The sequence below is a fragment of the Arachis hypogaea genome, chromosome 14 (assembly GCF_003086295.3).
Source record: "Arachis hypogaea cultivar Tifrunner chromosome 14, arahy.Tifrunner.gnm2.J5K5, whole genome shotgun sequence".
Classification (NCBI taxonomy): Eukaryota; Viridiplantae; Streptophyta; class Magnoliopsida; order Fabales; family Fabaceae; genus Arachis; species Arachis hypogaea.
Genome location: NC_092049.1, coordinates 73997044 through 74015315, shown reverse-complemented (window position 1 = coordinate 74015315; position 18272 = coordinate 73997044). Strand labels below are relative to the sequence as shown.

Below are 18272 nucleotides of genomic sequence, written 5' to 3'. Positions count from 1 at the left end.
GGAGGGAAAAGGTTAAGAAGACCAAGGGTTAGGGGTGTTAGGACAATTAGTCATAATTCTAGATTTTTTTAGAAAGTTAGTTACATTTTGTTTTTAGAGAGAGAAACTCCAACTTCTCTCTAGGTTTTCACTTCCTCCATTGCAAGTTTTCTTTGAATTCTTGGTGAGATCCATTGCTAATTCATTTTTGCTTTTATACAAGTTGTAGATCTACTCTTCTTCTACTCTTAATTGATGCTCTTTTGATTCAATCTCTTAGATCTAGATTTGTTTGACTTTGTTACTTTAATTTTGGATTAATGAATTGTGTCATTTCATTCAATTGCTTGATTGTTGATGATTGTGTGGATTAGGTAGCTTTGATTCAATTTTCTTCTCTCAATTACATCATGCCTTCTATGATTGCCTACCAATTGTTTGTGATAATGACAACCCTAGCTATGGAGTAGATTTCCCTTACTTGGCTTAGGGGTTGAGTTATTGGAGACACTTGAATAGTGGATATCAATTGTAGATTATGAATTGAGAGTTGCTAATTGACTTGGAGTGCACTAAAGCTAGACTTCCCTAGGGTGAGACTATGACTTGTGACTCAAGTTAGTTACTTTCACTTGACTTTCCTCCATTGTTAGGGGGTTAACTAAGTGAAGCAATAATCAATTCTTATCATAATTGAAGGAAACTATAATGATGGAACTTCCAATGCTCACCCTTAGCCAAGGCCTTTATCTCAATTAATTGTTGTTTGCTTTTGTTAGCTTGAATTCTTGCACCAACTCTCAAAACCATAAAAGCTTTCCTAATCAATGATGTGCATTCTAAGGCAATTCCTAGGGAGAACAACCCAGAGTCAACACTCTCGGTCATAGATTTTAGAATTGTTTGATACAATATTTGTGTGTTGGTTAGACTATACTCATGATTTAATTCATTACTAATTTCTAACTGGCATAAGAATATTCGGTTCATCAAGCTTCTTATTCTACGTGGGGACCATGACTATCTTGAGGAGTGGCGCCTAACTTGGGAAAACAGATGCCTAACTTAGTGCGAAAATCCATCTTGGCGCCTAACTTGATGAGCATGGCACCTAACTTCACGCTGCAATCCTCTCCTGGCGCCTAACTTGAGCCTAGTGGCGCCTAACTTCGCAGTGCCCAAAGTGAACTTTCCCTCCTACGCCTAACTTTGAAATCATGGCGCCTAACTTGGGAAATTCCAAGTTAGGCTCCACCTTGGCCCAACAGAATGAAGAAAAAGGGCATACTATTATATATCGTTGAAAAGCTCTAGAAGTTAGCTTTCCAATGCTACTGGAATCACATCAATTGGACCTCTGTAGCTTGAGTTATTCTTGTTGGAGTGCAAGGAGGTCAGGATTGACAGCAGAATGTGCCCCCCCAAGTGATAGCTCAATCCTTGGTGTACGAAATCATTAAGATTGTCATTCCCTTCAACATAATAACAACCAAACTCTAAGCCAAAAGGGTGAGAATTCATACAGAAAAGAGAAAATAAAAACAAAAGCTAACAAGAAATAAGAAAAAACACAATTCTAGCTATTAACAAAAACAAGAAAACAACCAGCAAGCTATTTACATATTAACATATTCACAATAGCCAACAATATAACACCATTTCAATTCCCAGCAACGGCACCAAAAACTTGATGAAGGCCAGAAGTAGGTTTGGAATTTCATAAAATAGAATTGGTGTTGCAAGTATAGTCTCAAACTAACAATTGACCCTAATCAAAGTTTAAATAAAGATTGTCATAATTCAAATAAAATAATTAGGGGTTTAAATCCCAGTTCTATCTCCCTAGGAATTGTAATTAAGTTCTCAATTAGTGGCTATGAGGAATTGGGGGTTGAGATTGCAAGAGACAAATAATGTAAATAACAAGGAATTAAAGAAACAAACAATAACTAAATATCAAAAGTAATCAAACTCAAGGCAATTAATTAAAAGAAAGGAAAATTCAAATGCTAAGAAACCTCTTGGAAAGGATTGAGAACTAAAATTACATATCCTAGCCATTGACCACAAATACGGTAATTGCGAAGAATTGATCCCAATTAGTCAATCCTAATATCGAGGATAAGTCAAAAGGGCATAATTGATCTCAATCCACAAATCCTAGTTAACTCACTAATTAACTTAGTGAAAGATTAGCGTTAGTGGAAACCAAACCAACTACAATCCTAACACAATCTAGAATGAACATCAATGACTCAAGGTCACCTAGGTCCTCAATTCCAAGCCAAAAGTGTGAAAAACTACACTAAAATTAACCCAAGCATTTTATCAAACACTTGGTGTGCATAAAAAGAAATGTATATTAAATTGAAATAATAATAAAATCTAACGCTGCCAAATGCAAGAAAATAATAATAACAACTCAATTAAACATCAATAAACATAAAAACATCAAATTGTATTAAATAAAATTTAAAATCAATAAGGGTTCATAAGATCAAAAGTGACAAAATGAAGAAAATAACAAGAAGAGCTAAGAAAACAAATAAGTAATAACAAGAAATTGCAAGGAAAACTAAATAAAGACAAGTATCAAAACTTAAATCTAAGAGAAATTTAACTAATCTACCCTAAATTCTAGAGAGAAGAGAGAGCTTCTCTCTCTAGAAATGCGCTAAAACATGTTCTAAACTAAATATAATTTCTCTCCCTCCTTGTTCCTTCTTGATTTAGGCTTGAAATAGCTTCAGAAACGAGTTGGATTGGGCTCTGGAAGCCCAGAAATCGCTGCCCCCATTTTGCATTTAATGAAGTCACGTGCCAGAACTTATGCGTACACACAGGTGTGTGCGTACGAACACTGGCTGAATCTCATCTTGTGCGTACACACACAGGTACGTGCGTACGCAGACTTTGAAATTCCCCTTCTCCTTTGTTTCTCCATGTGTTCTACCTTTTGCATGCTTCTCTTCCACTTTCACCAAGTCATTCACGCCTATTGAACCTGAAATCACTCAACAAACACATCAAGGCATCGAATGGGATTAAAGTGAATAAAATTTAACAATTTAGTACCTAAAAAGCAAGCTTTCACTTTTAAGCATAATTTAGGAAGAATTCATAAAACCATGCTATTTTAGTGAATAAATATAGGAAAGGTCAATAAAATCCACTCAATTAAAGCAAATAAATACCATGAAATGTGGATTTATCAGTGTGGCACGCCGGGCCAGAAGTCCAGAAGAACTCCCGGGCCTATCCAACAAAGGCGTGTCTTGTGGCGTGTAATATGAAGTGCGACACCTGGACTACATGAATGGGCATGCCATAGGGCATGCTCAAAGGCGTGGCATGCCTACTCATCACAATGAACGTGTTAAGGCCGTGCCAGTGGGTGTGGCATGCCAGGGATCCAGAACAGAAAATTTACAATTCAAGGGGCGTGCCAGAGGGTGTGTGCTAAGGCGCCCCACACCAGTGATGCAAAGTCAGCGTGCCACTGGGCGTGCTCGAAGACGTGGCACACTGGGCTTAATTTCCAGAGAATGATCCAGGAGCCATCACAACGGGCGTGCCAGCAAGTGTGTCTTAAGCGTGGCACGCCAATTCCTAATGTTAGGTGTGTGAGTAGGCGTGCGAGGGGCATGGCACACCAATTCTAATTCTTGAGCATGCTAGTAGGCATGAACCTTCAAAGTGGCACGCCAACTCTCAATACTGGCGTCCCAGATGGCGTGTCCCAGGCGTGACACGCTGGGCCAATCTTGCAGGAAGCACACCAAAGGGTTCTAGAGTAGGCGTGTATTATAGAGCGGCACGCCAAGTAACAAGTTCAGAATGCAAGCACTGGGCATGCTCGAAGGCGTGGTGCGCCACTCAACATGCCCTCACTCAACAAGCTGGGCCTAGTTCTAGTTAGTTAGAAATGTAGTTTAATTTGCAATTAAAGTAGAATTTGAGTTTACATTTCATAGTTAGGAGTAATATATAAACCCTAGGGAGTCACTTTTTGGGGGAACTTTTTCGAACTCTTCTCTTCTACACTTTATACTTTCATCTCTTCTACTTTTCTTGAGTTATGAGTATCGAACTTCCCTTTTATTGGGGAAAAGAGCTCTGTTGTACTTTGATGGATCAATAGTGAATTTTATTCTCTTCTTCTCTTCATCTCTTATTTGATTTGCTAGAAAGATCTTCGTTCTTAATTCAAGGATTCAATTGTCTTGGGAAAGAAATTGAACCCACATGGATTCTATGTGAGCCTTGGAAAAGGGATTATATAGTCATGCTTGAAGTTCTTTCTCATAATTGAATAGATCTGGGTTTGGGTTTGATATAGTGACATGTAATCATCCCAAAACTTGGATTTATGAGATAGTTTGGCTTTAAATCAGGGACCAATCTTCATCTCTTCTCATGAGCAATTAGATCAATGAATTGGCAATTGATCAACTTAAGAAAGACTGAATTGCCAAGGGTTTGAAATTCAATCACTCATGATTTGCCAAGAGATCAATGAGATGCATGATTGAAGATGAGATGAGAACCAATTTGATCCAGAGAGTACAATATCTCTGTACCCCAATGATCCTCCATATTCTTACCTTTCTACTTCCTGATTATCTGTTTACTATTGATGCTCACTTCCCTCAACCCTTTATTATTTCAATTATTTACTTCCCTTGTCTTTAATTACTTCAATTTACTTTATGCACTTTAAATTTGCAGCTCTTTACATTTCCACTTTTATTTTAGTCATTTAATTTCTTGCTATTTACGTTTCAGTCATTTGTTTTATTGCTAAATCATTAATTCTCATTAATTAGCTTGTTTAACTAGAATAACTAATTGATAAAGTTGCTTAAATCTATCAATCCTCGTGGGATCGACTTCACTCTTAGTGAGTTATTACTTGATTACGACCCAATTCACTTGCTGATGAAATATTGTTTTACAATTTTCATATCACAAATCAAGCTTCAATTGTTTTGGATAGAATTCCTGATAGGATTAAGAAGAATTCTAGAGAATTGATGTTTGTAATTTTTAATAAAGATAGTGAAAATTTAACCCTAGTTGTGGTGGAGACTAGATATAGGTCACATTGCACAAGGTGGTTGAATTAGGATATATGGATATATTCTATTCTCTTTTTTTATCTGTTTTTACTTCATTCATTATGAGTCAAAAATAAATTGTCTGTTGCATAAGCGATATCACAAACACAACCGAAATAAAGTTGCAGAATCTATTTTAAATTAAAATTCAAAAGCATAAAAAAGAATATAGATTCAACCCTTTTTTTCTAAGTCATTGAAAACCTTTCTTCTACATCACCACATGGGAAATGGATTCTCTCCATTTTTTTTAACATTTAGAGAGAATAAAGTGTGATCTCTCACCTTTAATTCTAGAAGTGGTACTAAAATTAAATAGGAGAGAGAGTAATGAAGGGTGAGATCTTACACTAGACACCATCCAATTTTTTTTTCACCAGAGAAAATCCACTCCCCGCCACATGTGTTTTGTTTTAGGAACCATTATTAGTACAAATAAAAATAAAATAAAATAAAATAAATAATCAAAATAATATAAAATGGAAAATAAGAAACAAAAAGAAACTTAAAGCTAGCGTGACAAAACTCGAAAGGGTCCAGCTGTTAGTTCTTTGTCCTGTTGGTATGATCACACCAACATGTTTTTCTTCGCTCCCATTCTCTTCATCTTATCACTCACTACTCGCTCATTCACCCTTCTGAATTATTGCTACAAGGAACTAACAACAAAACTCCACCCTCTCCATCGGTCCCTTTCATTCTCCTAACAACCATTTTCAACCACCTTTTTCCTTGATTAAACAAAAAGAAAAAAAATCTCAAAAAAGAAATTAAAAATTAAATAAATTGCAAAGTAAAGAAAGTGAAGAACAAAACCACACATAACATAATAATTATGATAGTAACAATAAAAATTAGACACACTATCTTTCCCTGCTACCATGCAAAACTCACCCACCATTTTTTCAGCCCCGCCGCCGCAGCAGCCGCAGCTCCCCCTTCCTCCTCCACCACACGTCGTCGGACAAATCAACGTCCTCCCAGCACCGCCACCGCCAACTATACCACAATTCCCTGGCGCTCCCAGCTCCGTCTTCCAGATCACCGTCCTCCCAGTACCGCCGCCACCGCCGTTCACCGTGGATTCCAGCTCTGCCAACTTCTCCCCACTGGAATTTCTCCTTGCCATCATCGCCATTGTCACCATCCCCGCCTTGATCTATACCTTCATCTTCGCCTTCAGGTGCTCGTCGTCTAGCCGCTCGGAACACGCCGCCGGTGATTTTTCCGGCGACTCATCTGTCCAATCGGAGCTCTCTCCTCAGGACGACATCGAAGCTGCTGCCTTTCCTGGCGGTGTTGTCGCCGATGTGAAGTATCGGAAGGAGTCGACGGAGATTGGCGGCGAGTGTCCGGTGTGCCTGTCCATATTCACCGACGGGGAAGAAGTACGCCAATTGAGCGCTTGCAAGCACGCGTTCCACGCATCTTGTATTGACATGTGGCTCACCAGCCACTCCAATTGCCCGATTTGCCGCGCCACCATCCCCTCCGCCGTCTCCGCCGAAGAAAGCAAGCGTTCCAACTCGAATTCGTCGGCTGAGAATCAGAATAGAGGTGGTGATCTGCGGCGGCAGGGTCATCGTGATGCAAATGCCATGGTTTGAAACTTTTTTGTTCTTGTCTAATTTCTTCCTCTTTTGTTTTTCTCTTCTAATATTGAGTTTTCTTTTTTCTTAGATTCTTTTTTTCTTTTTTAATTATATGTATTATATAGAGTTCCAAATACTAGATTGATAGTGAGAGATGAACGATGGTAGTGAGATTCCTTTTGGAGTTTTTAAATTAACAAAAAAATGGTCCTCTCAGTTGAGTTAAAAGTGGATCCCAAACCCTCCAAACGTGTTTAAAGGAGGAAGTGCAGTTACGAATTCAGAATTTAAGACAGGTAGCTTTAGTTTTTTTGGATTTGTGACTTGCATTGGTGACTTGATGTCTTGAATTGTAATGTAATACTACTCTCTGTGGTATGAACTAGCTAGCTACCTCTCGTGAATGGAAATGAAGTAAGATTCAAAATTAAAGCTCTAACCGGGATTCAAGCTGAATTGTACTAGTATAATGGCGAATCATTACCGTATATCTTCAGTTGCTTGAGCCATTTTTAGGATGTGGCCATGTGGGTTTTGATTTTGCATTTAGATGGTAAAAAATACGGGTACCTAGAGGACAATGGATTTCTTTTTCTTTTCTGTGTTATTTTTTGTTAGATTTAGAATATAGTTATGAAAGCGTTTCCAGTATTTCAAGGATACTAGCATTCCAGTCGCTTTAGCTTTTTGCATTTTTGTATCATGCAGCAATTTGAGGTTGGATCCAGATAAAAAAGAATACGAATTTGAGTTTGAGTTTGACCTGAATGAGTTTGTTTAATATTTCAGTGCAATAAAAAGTTTTTCCCTAATCATAGCCGTTGTTGAAAACAACTTCAAACAACTTCAAACCTTATCATGTCTCTCATTTCAACAAGGCTGGGGAGTCATAGCCACAATAGGAATGGCATCTAACCTCCTTGTGGGAATAAATGGTCAAATTCATTCCTAAAAAGTTATCTGTTTGCAAAATTTGTTTTCGAAAATTTTAGGTTGGTCACATTAGTTCTTCTTTCACTTTCATTATCGATAGCATCAAAATTTGTTGTGACATGTTAAGAGACATCACAACACACACATGATGATTCTAATTGGCTATCAACATGATTAGTTTATAAAATTAGATCAAATCGACTTCAAACGAAAAGATTTCAATGCCTCACGATTCTCTTAATTTGGAATTGATTTGATCTAATTTTATAAACTTATCATATTAACAGCCAATTAAGATTGTCAGATATGTATTGTTAGTAGTGTGGTGTCACTTAATGTATTTCATCAACAAATTTTGATACCATAAGTAACGAAAACAGAAGTGATAGAAAGACTAATATGACTAATTTACAATCTTCGAAGAACGAATTTAATTAAAAAAATGCTTTTAAGAGCCAATTTGTAAAATAAATAATTTTTTAAGAGCAAATTTGACTATTTATCTTTTTGTAGTCGTTAGAGAAGCTAATTTTTTCCATTTTTTATTTTTTTGACAGTCAAGTCACTTTTTTTCGTATAATGTTAATGAAGGTAAAGTTGTAAATTTATCTATTTTAAATTTAAAGGGATTTTGTAAACAAAAAAAATTTAAGGGTTTAGATAGCCAGTGTTGGGACACAGACGAGCAGTGAAAAAAATGTACATGATGCTGCAATTTGTATTACTTGTTCGATTAGGGGATTTTGTGTTATGGATAATTAAAAACAGGTATTTTGGAGGAATGCTAGGGAGCAGCAATTTTTGTGATTTGTAGCCATCAAATAGCCATTAATGATGATTTTAATGGTGTGAGATTGGTATGAAATTTCATCCAATGGCTCACTTTTCTTTGCTAGTTATATGCTGGTCAGAATTTAACAAAGTTGCTAGCTTCCTAGACTTTTCCATTTCAAAATTCAAATTTATTTTGTTATACTTATACCAGTGCTACATGGAATACTATGTTCACTATTTTCCTTTTATTTAATTATCTTACAATGTATTGTATGGTTTTTGTTGTTGAGATTTATGAGAAATATTCTTACATGGCTTCGGTTTTGATGCACATGGTGTCTGTGTATTTGGATGCACTGATGCACACACTTAAATTTGTATTTTATAAATTAAATTTTCGTTCCCTTAAAATCTTATATTTTATTGAAATTTTTATATAAATAATAAGTCAAATATTTTATTTATTTAATATATAATTTAAAAATTATTTATATTTTTAAATTGTGTTATATATCTCGTATATAATGTAAGCGAAATAAGTATAAATGTGATAAGTAAAATTTTAATTGACTAGATTTCTATTACAAATAAGATATGAAGAGTTTATAAAACAAATTTATTTATGGTGTAAACGAGATATGTGTATATATATTTATAAATGAGATACTATATAATGACAATGAGAAAAAAATAGTATTTATAATATAATTTAGATTGATTTAAAAAATAAAATTAGTGTAATTTAATATGATTTAAATTTTTTTGGTATAATTTTATTTTTCAATTTAGTTAAATTTATTTTAAATGATTGTTATATATGGATTTTAAACTATTGTTATATAGCGAATAAAATTTTTTTAAAGACGTTAAGTAACTGTGACACCAATTTTAAAAAGGTAATCCATTACTACTAACGTTTGGAATGTTGATGTTCTATTTCACAGCAATCAAGTAGTTCACATGAGGGTCTCCTTTCGTAATTTTGATCCTTGGGTTCTCTCAGCTGTGTATGGGAGCCCAAATCGCATTATAAGAAGATCTTTGTGGAGTAGTATTATCTCTTTGGCCGAAAACAATACTCATCCTTGGTGCTTGCTTGGAGATTTTAATTCCATTCTTCACAACCATGAGCGTCGAGGAGGGTCAACAAGAGTCTTAGCTGGCGCATGTTCTGAGTTTCAACACTGTGTCTCCTCTTGTGGTTTAATTGACTTGGGTTATGATGGCTGGCCTTTTACCCGGAAACGGGGAAATCTAGTGGAAAGATTAGATCGTGGACTCAGCAATCTTGACTGGCAAATTCGATTTCCGGAGGCTAGAATCATCCACCTCCCGCCCCTCAAATCAGATCACAACCCCATTTGTCTTCAACTCGAGACCACTTCTTTTCCAAATAGAGGCAGAAGACCTTTTCGGTTTCAAGCTGCTTGGTTAACCTATCCAGACTTCAAAAATGTTGTAAATAGTTCATGGAGCATAGAAAGTTCATGGAACAATGGTATCTCATCCTTTAGAGACTCTCTCAAAAAATGGAATACCAATGTCTTCGGAAATATTTTAAAGAAGAAAAGAAAGATAATCAGGAGGCTTCAAGGCATTACCAACACCTTGGATCAAGGGAATAATAATTTCTTAGAAGAGCTCAGAGGTCAACTTTGGAAGGAGTACTAGGATATCTTAACCTAAGAAGAAATTTTTTGGTACCAAAAATCAAGGAGTGAATGGCTTGAATTCAGGGATCGTAACACTAAGTACTTCCATGGTTCAACTATGATCAGAAGAAGGAAGAACAAAATAAACTTGCTCCACGATGCCACGGGTAATCCTATTTCTGATCCCAATATTTTGGAAAGTATAGCTCTTAACTTTTTTGCTGATCTTTATAAAGATAATACCATCGACTCTCCTTTTGTGCTGCGAGGTGACTTCCCCACCCTCTGTGATGAGGATATCTCGATCATTGGTAAGAATATCTCGTATGAAGAAATCAAACATGTTGTTTTTGGTATGGGAGGTTTCAAAGCACCTGGCAGAGACGGTTTTCAAGCTATTTTCTACCAAAGCCAGTGGGAGAAAGTAGGAAATGATTTATGCCTTCTTATTAGTGATATTTTCCAGAACCCGGAGAAAGTAAAGGAGATTAATGAAATTCTTATTACCCTCATTCCCAAAGTGGAGCCAGTAACCAGTTTTAAACAACTGCATCCCATTAGTCTCTGCAACATGTCATATAAAGCTATTACGAAGGTCTTAGCCAATCGTCTGAGAGGTCTTATGGGAAAGCTGGTAATGCCCACCTAATGCAGTTTTGTGCCGGGGCGTCATAGCTCTGACAATATCATCATTACCCAGGAAGTCATTCACTCTATGAGAAATAAGAAGGGCAAAAAAGGTTGGATGGCCATTAAAATCGACTTAAAAAAGGCCTACGATAGGCTTAAATGGAGTTTTATCAAGGATACCTTAGTTGATGTGGGGCTGCCTCCTCATATTATAAATCTCATTATGTCCTGTATCTCTACAGCTAAGATGAGAGTGCTTTGGAATGGTGAAGAGCTGCAAGAGTTCACACCGTCTCGGGGAATCAGACAAGGGGACCCGATTTCATCATATATTTTCGTTTTATGCATTGAAAGACTCTCTTAGCTTATCAAGGTGGTAGTAGATCACGGCTATTGGAAGTCTATCCGGTTAAATAAGGATGGACCTCCTATTTCTCATCTATGCTTTGCTGACGATTTGATCCTCTTTGCGAAGGCAAACATAGATCAAGTGGCTATCATCAATAAATGTCTCGAAGCCTTTTGTATTATCTCTGGGTAGAAAGTCAGCCTTGAGAAGACACGAGTTTTTTTCTCCAAGAATGTGGGAAATAATGTAAGAATTGAGCTCAGTGAAGCTCTCCAGTTTACTAGAATGGACAATCTCGGAAAATACTTGGGAGTCCCTCTGCTTCACTCCAAAGTGACCAAACATACTTTTGACGACATTATCAATAAGCTAAATTTGAGACTCAACTCGTGGAAAGCTTCTTCTCTCTCTTTGGCAGGAAGATCTACTTTGGTGAAATCTGTTCTTTCTTCTATTCCTTTATATACAATGCAAACTGTCTTACTTCCTTCTTCTACTTGTAACGCTATTGATCGTAAATGCAGGAGTTTTCTTTGGGGAGACACCAACCAAACTAAGAAAATCCACTTCTTGAGTTGGGATAAAGTGGGGAGCTTGAAGAAGTCAGGAGGCCTTGAAATTCGTCATGCTAGTAAGATGAACCAGGCTCTCATGATGAAAAATGGGTGGGGTCTCATAGGAAAAAAGGATGCCTTATGGACTAAAGTGCTGAGGGCCAAGTATAAAGCAGGCAATGATGTTATTTCTACGATCGAACGCAGAAGAAATAGCTCAAACCTCTGGAAAGGAATCTGCAACTCATGGTCAGAAATTCAGAAGCACCATATCTGGAGGATTGGAGATGGATCCAAGATTCGGTTTTGGAATCATCATTGGATCCCCAATTTGGGAGCTCTCGAGCCTCAGGCTCTGCAGGTAAATGTAACTATCAACCATGACAGCAGTTTGATGGACTTTTTATCTGTTTCAGAGTTTTGGGATGTTGATAAGCTCAGGGAGTGTCTGCCTGATGAAGTAGTGCAAAGAATCATTGCCATGTCTCCTCCTTCGCCATGGAAACAGACAGACCATGTAGCCCGGAATCTCTCCACAGATGGGACCTTTCAATTAAAGCAAGCATACCAAGCTCTTATAGAGAGCACAGCCCAACCGGATAGAATATTCAGTTACATTTGGCATTGGCGTGGTCCGGAGCGTATTCGATACTTCTTGTGGTTGTGTGCTCATAATGCCATTCTTACTAACACTGAGAGAAAGTGGCGTCACCTCACTAACTCTGCCTCCTGCCCGAGATGTGTGGTTGAGGATGAGACTATCACCCATGTACTTAGAGATTGTGCCTTTGCAAAAGGTGTTTGGTCCTCCTTTCTCCCTATGGACTGGCGTAATAACTTCTTTAATCTAAATGCACAAGAGTGGATGATGTTTATTCTTTCCCAGAATAGCAATTGGCAGACCATCTTTGGTATAGCTACTTCATCTCTTTGATTTTACCGAAATAAGGTGGTTTTTGAGGGTGTTCGAATTCCGCCGAGTGCCATGATAGAGCAAATCAAAGCAAGAGTTGAGGAGCTAAACCATTTCACTAAATTTAACTTCCATCAGTATACTCTGAGCCTTCCTCCTAGTCGGTATATCAGTTGGAAGCACCCACAGGAGAACACCATTAAGATTAATGTTGACGGCTCATTTTTGAGCAACTCTAATAATGCCACCTGCGGAGGTATTTTTCGAAATCATTTAGGAGGCTTCTTGAAAGCTTTTTCATGTAACCTTGGTAGTTGACTATTATGCATGCTGAGCTCTGGGGCATTAGCTATGGTCTTCAATTAGCAGTTGCAAATAGATACGCAAATATCATTGTGGAATCTGATTCCTTGGCAGCTCTAAAGCTCATCAATAATGGGTGTCTTGATAGTCATCCGTGTGCACCTCTGGTAGAAGATATTAAAATTCTTTCCCGTTGCATCCCCACCGTTGCCTGGAGTTACACTCCTCGAGAAGGAAATATTGTTGCTGATCATCTCGCCAAAAAGGGACAGAATCTTCCCCTCGGCTTACATATTTTTGCTGCTGCCCCATCAGATATAAGTCACTTGTTAGTTTTTGATTGTTCTGGCTCTCTGGTTTTGAGAGGCTTTAGTTAACTTTTCTTTTCTTGTTTTTAACCTTTCGGCTCCTATTTCACCAAAAAAAAAATAGAGGTTTGATATGCTGTTGTAATCTCTTTCATTTGTTGCTTGTTCCTCTGGACCCTAATGAAGTGATTTATATCCCATGCTTATATTTATTACTTAGTGTTTAATTCCATGTCATTAATATTTTGGTATTTATATAAAGAATTTGTCATATGGCAGGACATGTAAATTCCTTCTGATTGTAGGCCTCTTTTTTATGGCCAAAATTGGAACCTTGGTTATGAAAATATTGCATTTTAAATAATACATACATGAATTATGTTGTCTTTTGATTTTTTATTTTCATTTATTTACTTTGGTAGAGACAACTAATAGAAACAAACGAGGCAATTGAACGTCAGTGCAAATTATTCAAGAAAAAACAATCTGGTATTATCATATTACCTCTTCTCTATTTAGTCCATTGTTTTTTAAAGTTGGAGGGGAAGACTCGACCGCTTAAGTGGATCAAATTTAGGGTTGTTTTTTCGTCTTACCATTTTTCATTCTCCTTCTTTCTTATGCGTACTAGTTATATGAATATATGATGGCTATGTGTCAATCAAGGCATTTAGTAATTTGTATTTATTGACATCTAATGGCTTTGATTGTGTATTCACTTTCCAGATATATAAATAATAACTAATATTATGCTACTTTTGACAGCACAATTATTTGTATAAATAATAACTAATAATGTATTAATTAACATTTCAATTATTTGTATATACCTGTGTAGTTATGATTGATTAATGGGCTTTGTAATGTAGAGTAAATAACGGTCTCTATTCTCATATCTCCTCTAATTTTATTATGTAAGAATAAAGGTTAGATAATGCCAGTGTAATTATTATGTTTATTAATATGCAAAATACAAATTGCATAGTTGATTGTCTTTGCATAAGATGTTGTAAAATCCAGTTAATTAACGAATAATTAACTTATAAATTAAAATATATTTTAAAAAAAAAGAAATGTGATTTTTATAGTTTAATATGAAAGAGAAAATTAAAACGAGAATTTTAACACCAATTTTAAAGAAATCGGCCCAAGATTAGACCGAACGAGTCGAACCAGGCCAATCGAACTCGTATTGGGCCCTTGGTCCAACCCAATATCCAACTAAATAAAGGGCACAGCCCTTCCCAGTTCCCTCCCCATTTTAAACACACACACGCTGAAACACAGTAAGGAAAATGGGGAAATCTTGAAACCCTTCTCCAAATTCACTTAAATCTTCAATTGATCATAATTTTTTATCTGGAGCTCCGATCACCGCACTGTTTGCAGCCACACGATCACATCGTCGAGCTCTATAAAGTCCACAACTTTGTTTCTGAGGTAAGCCAGATTTTCACCTCTGTTCTTCCAATCCTTGTTTTCGAAAATCTTGAGTGAAAATGTTGAAATTGTGAGCTCTTTTGTGTTATAGGATCCAATTGACTTGAAGGGAAGGCCTAGTCTTGCCTCTTTAATCCTTGGGTAAGGTAAGATTCTTAACGCTAAGCTAAACACTTGAAATTTTATGATTGAGTGATTTAGTTATTGTGTTTGGGTGTGATATTGTGGTTTAGGTAGTGTATATGTGTGTGTTGGAGTTTGATTGAAGTTTTGGAAAGCTTGAAAAGGGGCTTTTTGTGCTGAAAAATCTGGTTGAAGGGTGTTGGAGCTTTGAGAGCTTGTGAAATAGTGATATTAGAAGTGTTCTGGGTTGAGCGGGGAATCGACCAAGGTATAGTTTTAGTTTTCTATATCTAAAATGTAATGTGGTGTGAAAACTTAGGCTAGAGACCCTAAGATAGGATTTGAACTATTGATGTTGTTGATTGGTTGAGATGAATTGTGTTGTTATGTATGTGATTAGTGGATTTTTGGATGTTTTGATGGTATGATGTATGAGAGATATATATGTTTTCATATATGCTTAATGATTGGTTGAGATTGAATTGTGGGTGAAACTATGTTGATGGTAAGGATGATATTGATTGTATGTATTGATGGTTGATGAAATTGAATATTTGTTTTGAATTGAGATTTGGTTAAAAGTGGAAGAATTGGTGGGTTGAAGATTGAATGAGAAGTTGGAAAGTGCTTGATGTCGAATGGCTGAGTTTTGGTTGGTTTTAAATGAATTTGGAGGTGTATGTTTTGGAAAATTGGAAGTTTGTGAACTTTGGTAAAAATGAATTTTTGATGAATTTCAACGGATCATATCTTCAGCTATTGTTTTTGAAATTTAATGCTTTTTATATCAAATGAAAGATAATTTGACAAGATTTAAAATGGTTTAAATTTGGCAGAAATCTGAATTCTGTGGAAAGAGATATGATCGTTGAAAGTTGGTGTCTGAAATTTGAATTTTGTAAATGTTGCAGAATTTGTAATTTCTGGTATCTGTGCACACGCACAGCCTTGTGCGCACGCACATATGGCTACGAATGGGAGCGCCAGCACGCTCTGTGCGCCAGCCTTGTGTGCGCACACACGTTGGAAAGTGTATTCTGTTGAGGGCGTTTGCACGCCTTGTGCAAGCGAACAGAATTGAAAAATTTTACTCTTGTACATACGCACACCTCTATGCATACACACACATTTTGAAATTCTTCTGGGCGTGCACACGCACACCCCTGTGCATACGCACACTGCCCTGTTTTCTTAAAAAACCTTGTTTTTTAAATGCCAGCAAGCTTGTAATCTTCCGAGACCCTGTTTCAAGCTTCTAAACCCCCTATTTTCATCCTTTAAGTCCTAAATCAATATAGAATGCCTAGTAATTAAGAAGAAGCTAGGGAAGGGGGGGTAACTTATGGATGAAGAAAATGGAAATATTGAGGTACTATGACCAATGATGATTGTATGAGTTTTTGAGGAGGATGGTGGGAGTGTTGTGTATGATATCAGTCGAATGGCTGTATGTGATAATGGATTTTGGGCTGGTAATGAATTATGATTTTAAGCCGGATGGCTGAGATGAATGTTGATTTATGGTTGAGAATGAATGCATATATGTTGATTTATTGATATTGTGATTGTTGCACTCCACCTATCTGAGATACGAGTTTTTCTGGATGAAAGCAGTGGCTAGCCACCACGTGCTCCAGATTGAGACTCGATACTCTGCTGACCCTATGCCTGTGGCCGGACACTATGAAAGTTCCAGATGAGCTCACTTCCGTGAATAAACACCAGTGAGGGTGTTGTATGTAAATTATGATTATGTTGTGAATAACTCGATTTGGGGATGCGCGACAGAGGTACAATCTAATGGTTAGCTACTAGGACTTGTCGGGTGATGAGCGGATAATTTATACCCTTTTGGCATTGTTTTTACATAGTTTTTAGTATGTTTTAATTACTTTTTATTATATTTTTATTAGTTTTTATGCAAAAATCACATTTTTGGACTTTACTATGAGTTTGTGTGTTTTTCTGTAATTTCAGGTATTCTCTGGCTGAAATTAAGGGACCTGAGCAAAAGTCTGATTCAGAGGCTGAGAAAGGACTGCAGATGCTGTTGGATTCTGACCATCCTGCACTCGAAGTGGATTTTCTGGAGCTACAGAAGCCCAATTGGCGCGCTCTTAATTGCGTTAGAAAGTAGACATCTGGGGCTTTCTGATATCTAAAATTGTTGTCGGTAAGGAATTTCACAAAATATTTATGTTACAAGTATAGCTCCAAACCAACAAACAACTCTCGCATCAAATTAAAATATTAAGTTTTGTCACAAGTACAAACCCCAAATAAGAAATAACCGAAGTATTTTAGACTCCGGGTCGTCTCACGAGAAATTGCAATGAAGTGTATGATTATTGGCTATGAGGGGACAAGGGGGTTTTGATTTATGAGAGGGCAAGAAAAGTAAATTGGGCAAGAAAAGTAAATCAAGTAAACAACTAAAGAAAGCAAGTAATAAAGAGAGACATTCATGGCAAGAATTAAGATCATAGGCCTTCTATCCTAGTCATGCATGATTAATTCATCTTATTTAGTTAACTCACACATCGGGAGAATGTCAAACAAGACTAATTAATCATGTCACAAATATAAACAAGAATTTATCTCATTATGTCAACTCCAACAAATAGGGAGAAAGTCTAACGAGACTAGCTAATCTCAATCCAAAAGTCCTAACCAAATTACTAATGAAATTAGCAAAAGATTAGCGTCAATGGAAACAATATTCCATAAGTCCTAATCAACTCACTAATTAAATTAGCAAAAGATTAGCGTCAATGGAAACAATACTAGCTAACAACTCTAGATCACCAACAAAGGTTGGGTTTTCATGACTCAAGATTGCCTAATCACTCTTTCCAAGCCGAGAATGCTCAAAATCTACTCTAAAGCCCAACCAAGCATTTTGTCAAACACTTGGTGGGTAATAAAGGAAAGCATAGTAAATGTGCAAGAATATAAAATCTACCAACTACCAATTGCAAGGAATTAAACAACAACAAATCTAAATCAACAATAAAGGAACATGAATCATAAATTGCATTAAAGGAAAATGGAGGAGAAAAAGTGCATCAAGAACAAAGTAAGCAATTACAAGAATGAAATACAAAATTAGAGAGAGAAAGAGTAGAGGGATAAGGAATTATAAAAGAAAAGTAAATCAAAGCATGAATTAAACCTAGATCTAAGATGAAAATGTTCTAATCCTAACCTAATTCTAGAGAGAAGAGGGAGCTTCTCTCTCTAGAAATCTAACTAAAGGCTCATATTGGCTAAAACTAATTGCTCCCCCTTTGCTTGGACTTCAATTCTGCATGAAATACACTCAAAAACAAGTTGGATTTGGGCTTGGGCAGCTCAGAAATCGCCCCTAGCGTTTTGCCATTAAGTGGGCCTAGTACGAGTGTTGGCGCGTGCGCGCCATGTGCGCGTGCGCGTTGATTGGCAAATCCCCATCCACGCGGAAGCGGCATGTACGCGTGCGCGTCCTTGTGAGAGACCACTTTTTTTTTTTGCGCGTGCGCGTCCATTGGTTCCTTCCAAATCTTTGTTTCTTCATGCATTCTCCTCTTTGCATGCTTTTCTCCTCATTTCTTCCATCCGATAATTGC

The 18272-nt window shown here is 36.8% G+C and overlaps 2 protein-coding genes across 2 annotated transcripts; both read left to right on the top strand.

The window, feature by feature from the left end:
• The first annotated feature begins 5219 nt into the window (after positions 1 to 5219).
• LOC112742106 (RING-H2 finger protein ATL33) lies at positions 5220 to 7127 on the top strand. Its single transcript, XM_025791349.3, has one exon. It carries the CDS (start codon positions 5978 to 5980, stop codon positions 6701 to 6703), a length of 726 nt encoding a protein of 241 aa, XP_025647134.1. The 5' UTR covers positions 5220 to 5977; the 3' UTR covers positions 6704 to 7127.
• Positions 7128 to 9355: 2228 nt separating this feature from the next.
• On the top strand, positions 9356 to 10066 carry LOC112742678 (uncharacterized). Its single transcript, XM_025791914.1, has one exon. The coding sequence runs from the start codon at positions 9356 to 9358 to the stop codon at positions 10064 to 10066; it is 711 nt and encodes a 236-aa protein (XP_025647699.1).
• The last annotated feature ends 8206 nt before the right edge of the window (positions 10067 to 18272 follow it).

Bases quoted from the DNA above. Each gene is read 5' to 3' on its own strand.
- LOC112742106 (XM_025791349.3), top strand. From the start codon at position 5,978: ATGCAAAACTCACCCACCATTTTTTCAGCCCCGCCGCCGCAGCAGCCG.
- LOC112742678 (XM_025791914.1), top strand. From the start codon at position 9,356: ATGAGGGTCTCCTTTCGTAATTTTGATCCTTGGGTTCTCTCAGCTGTG.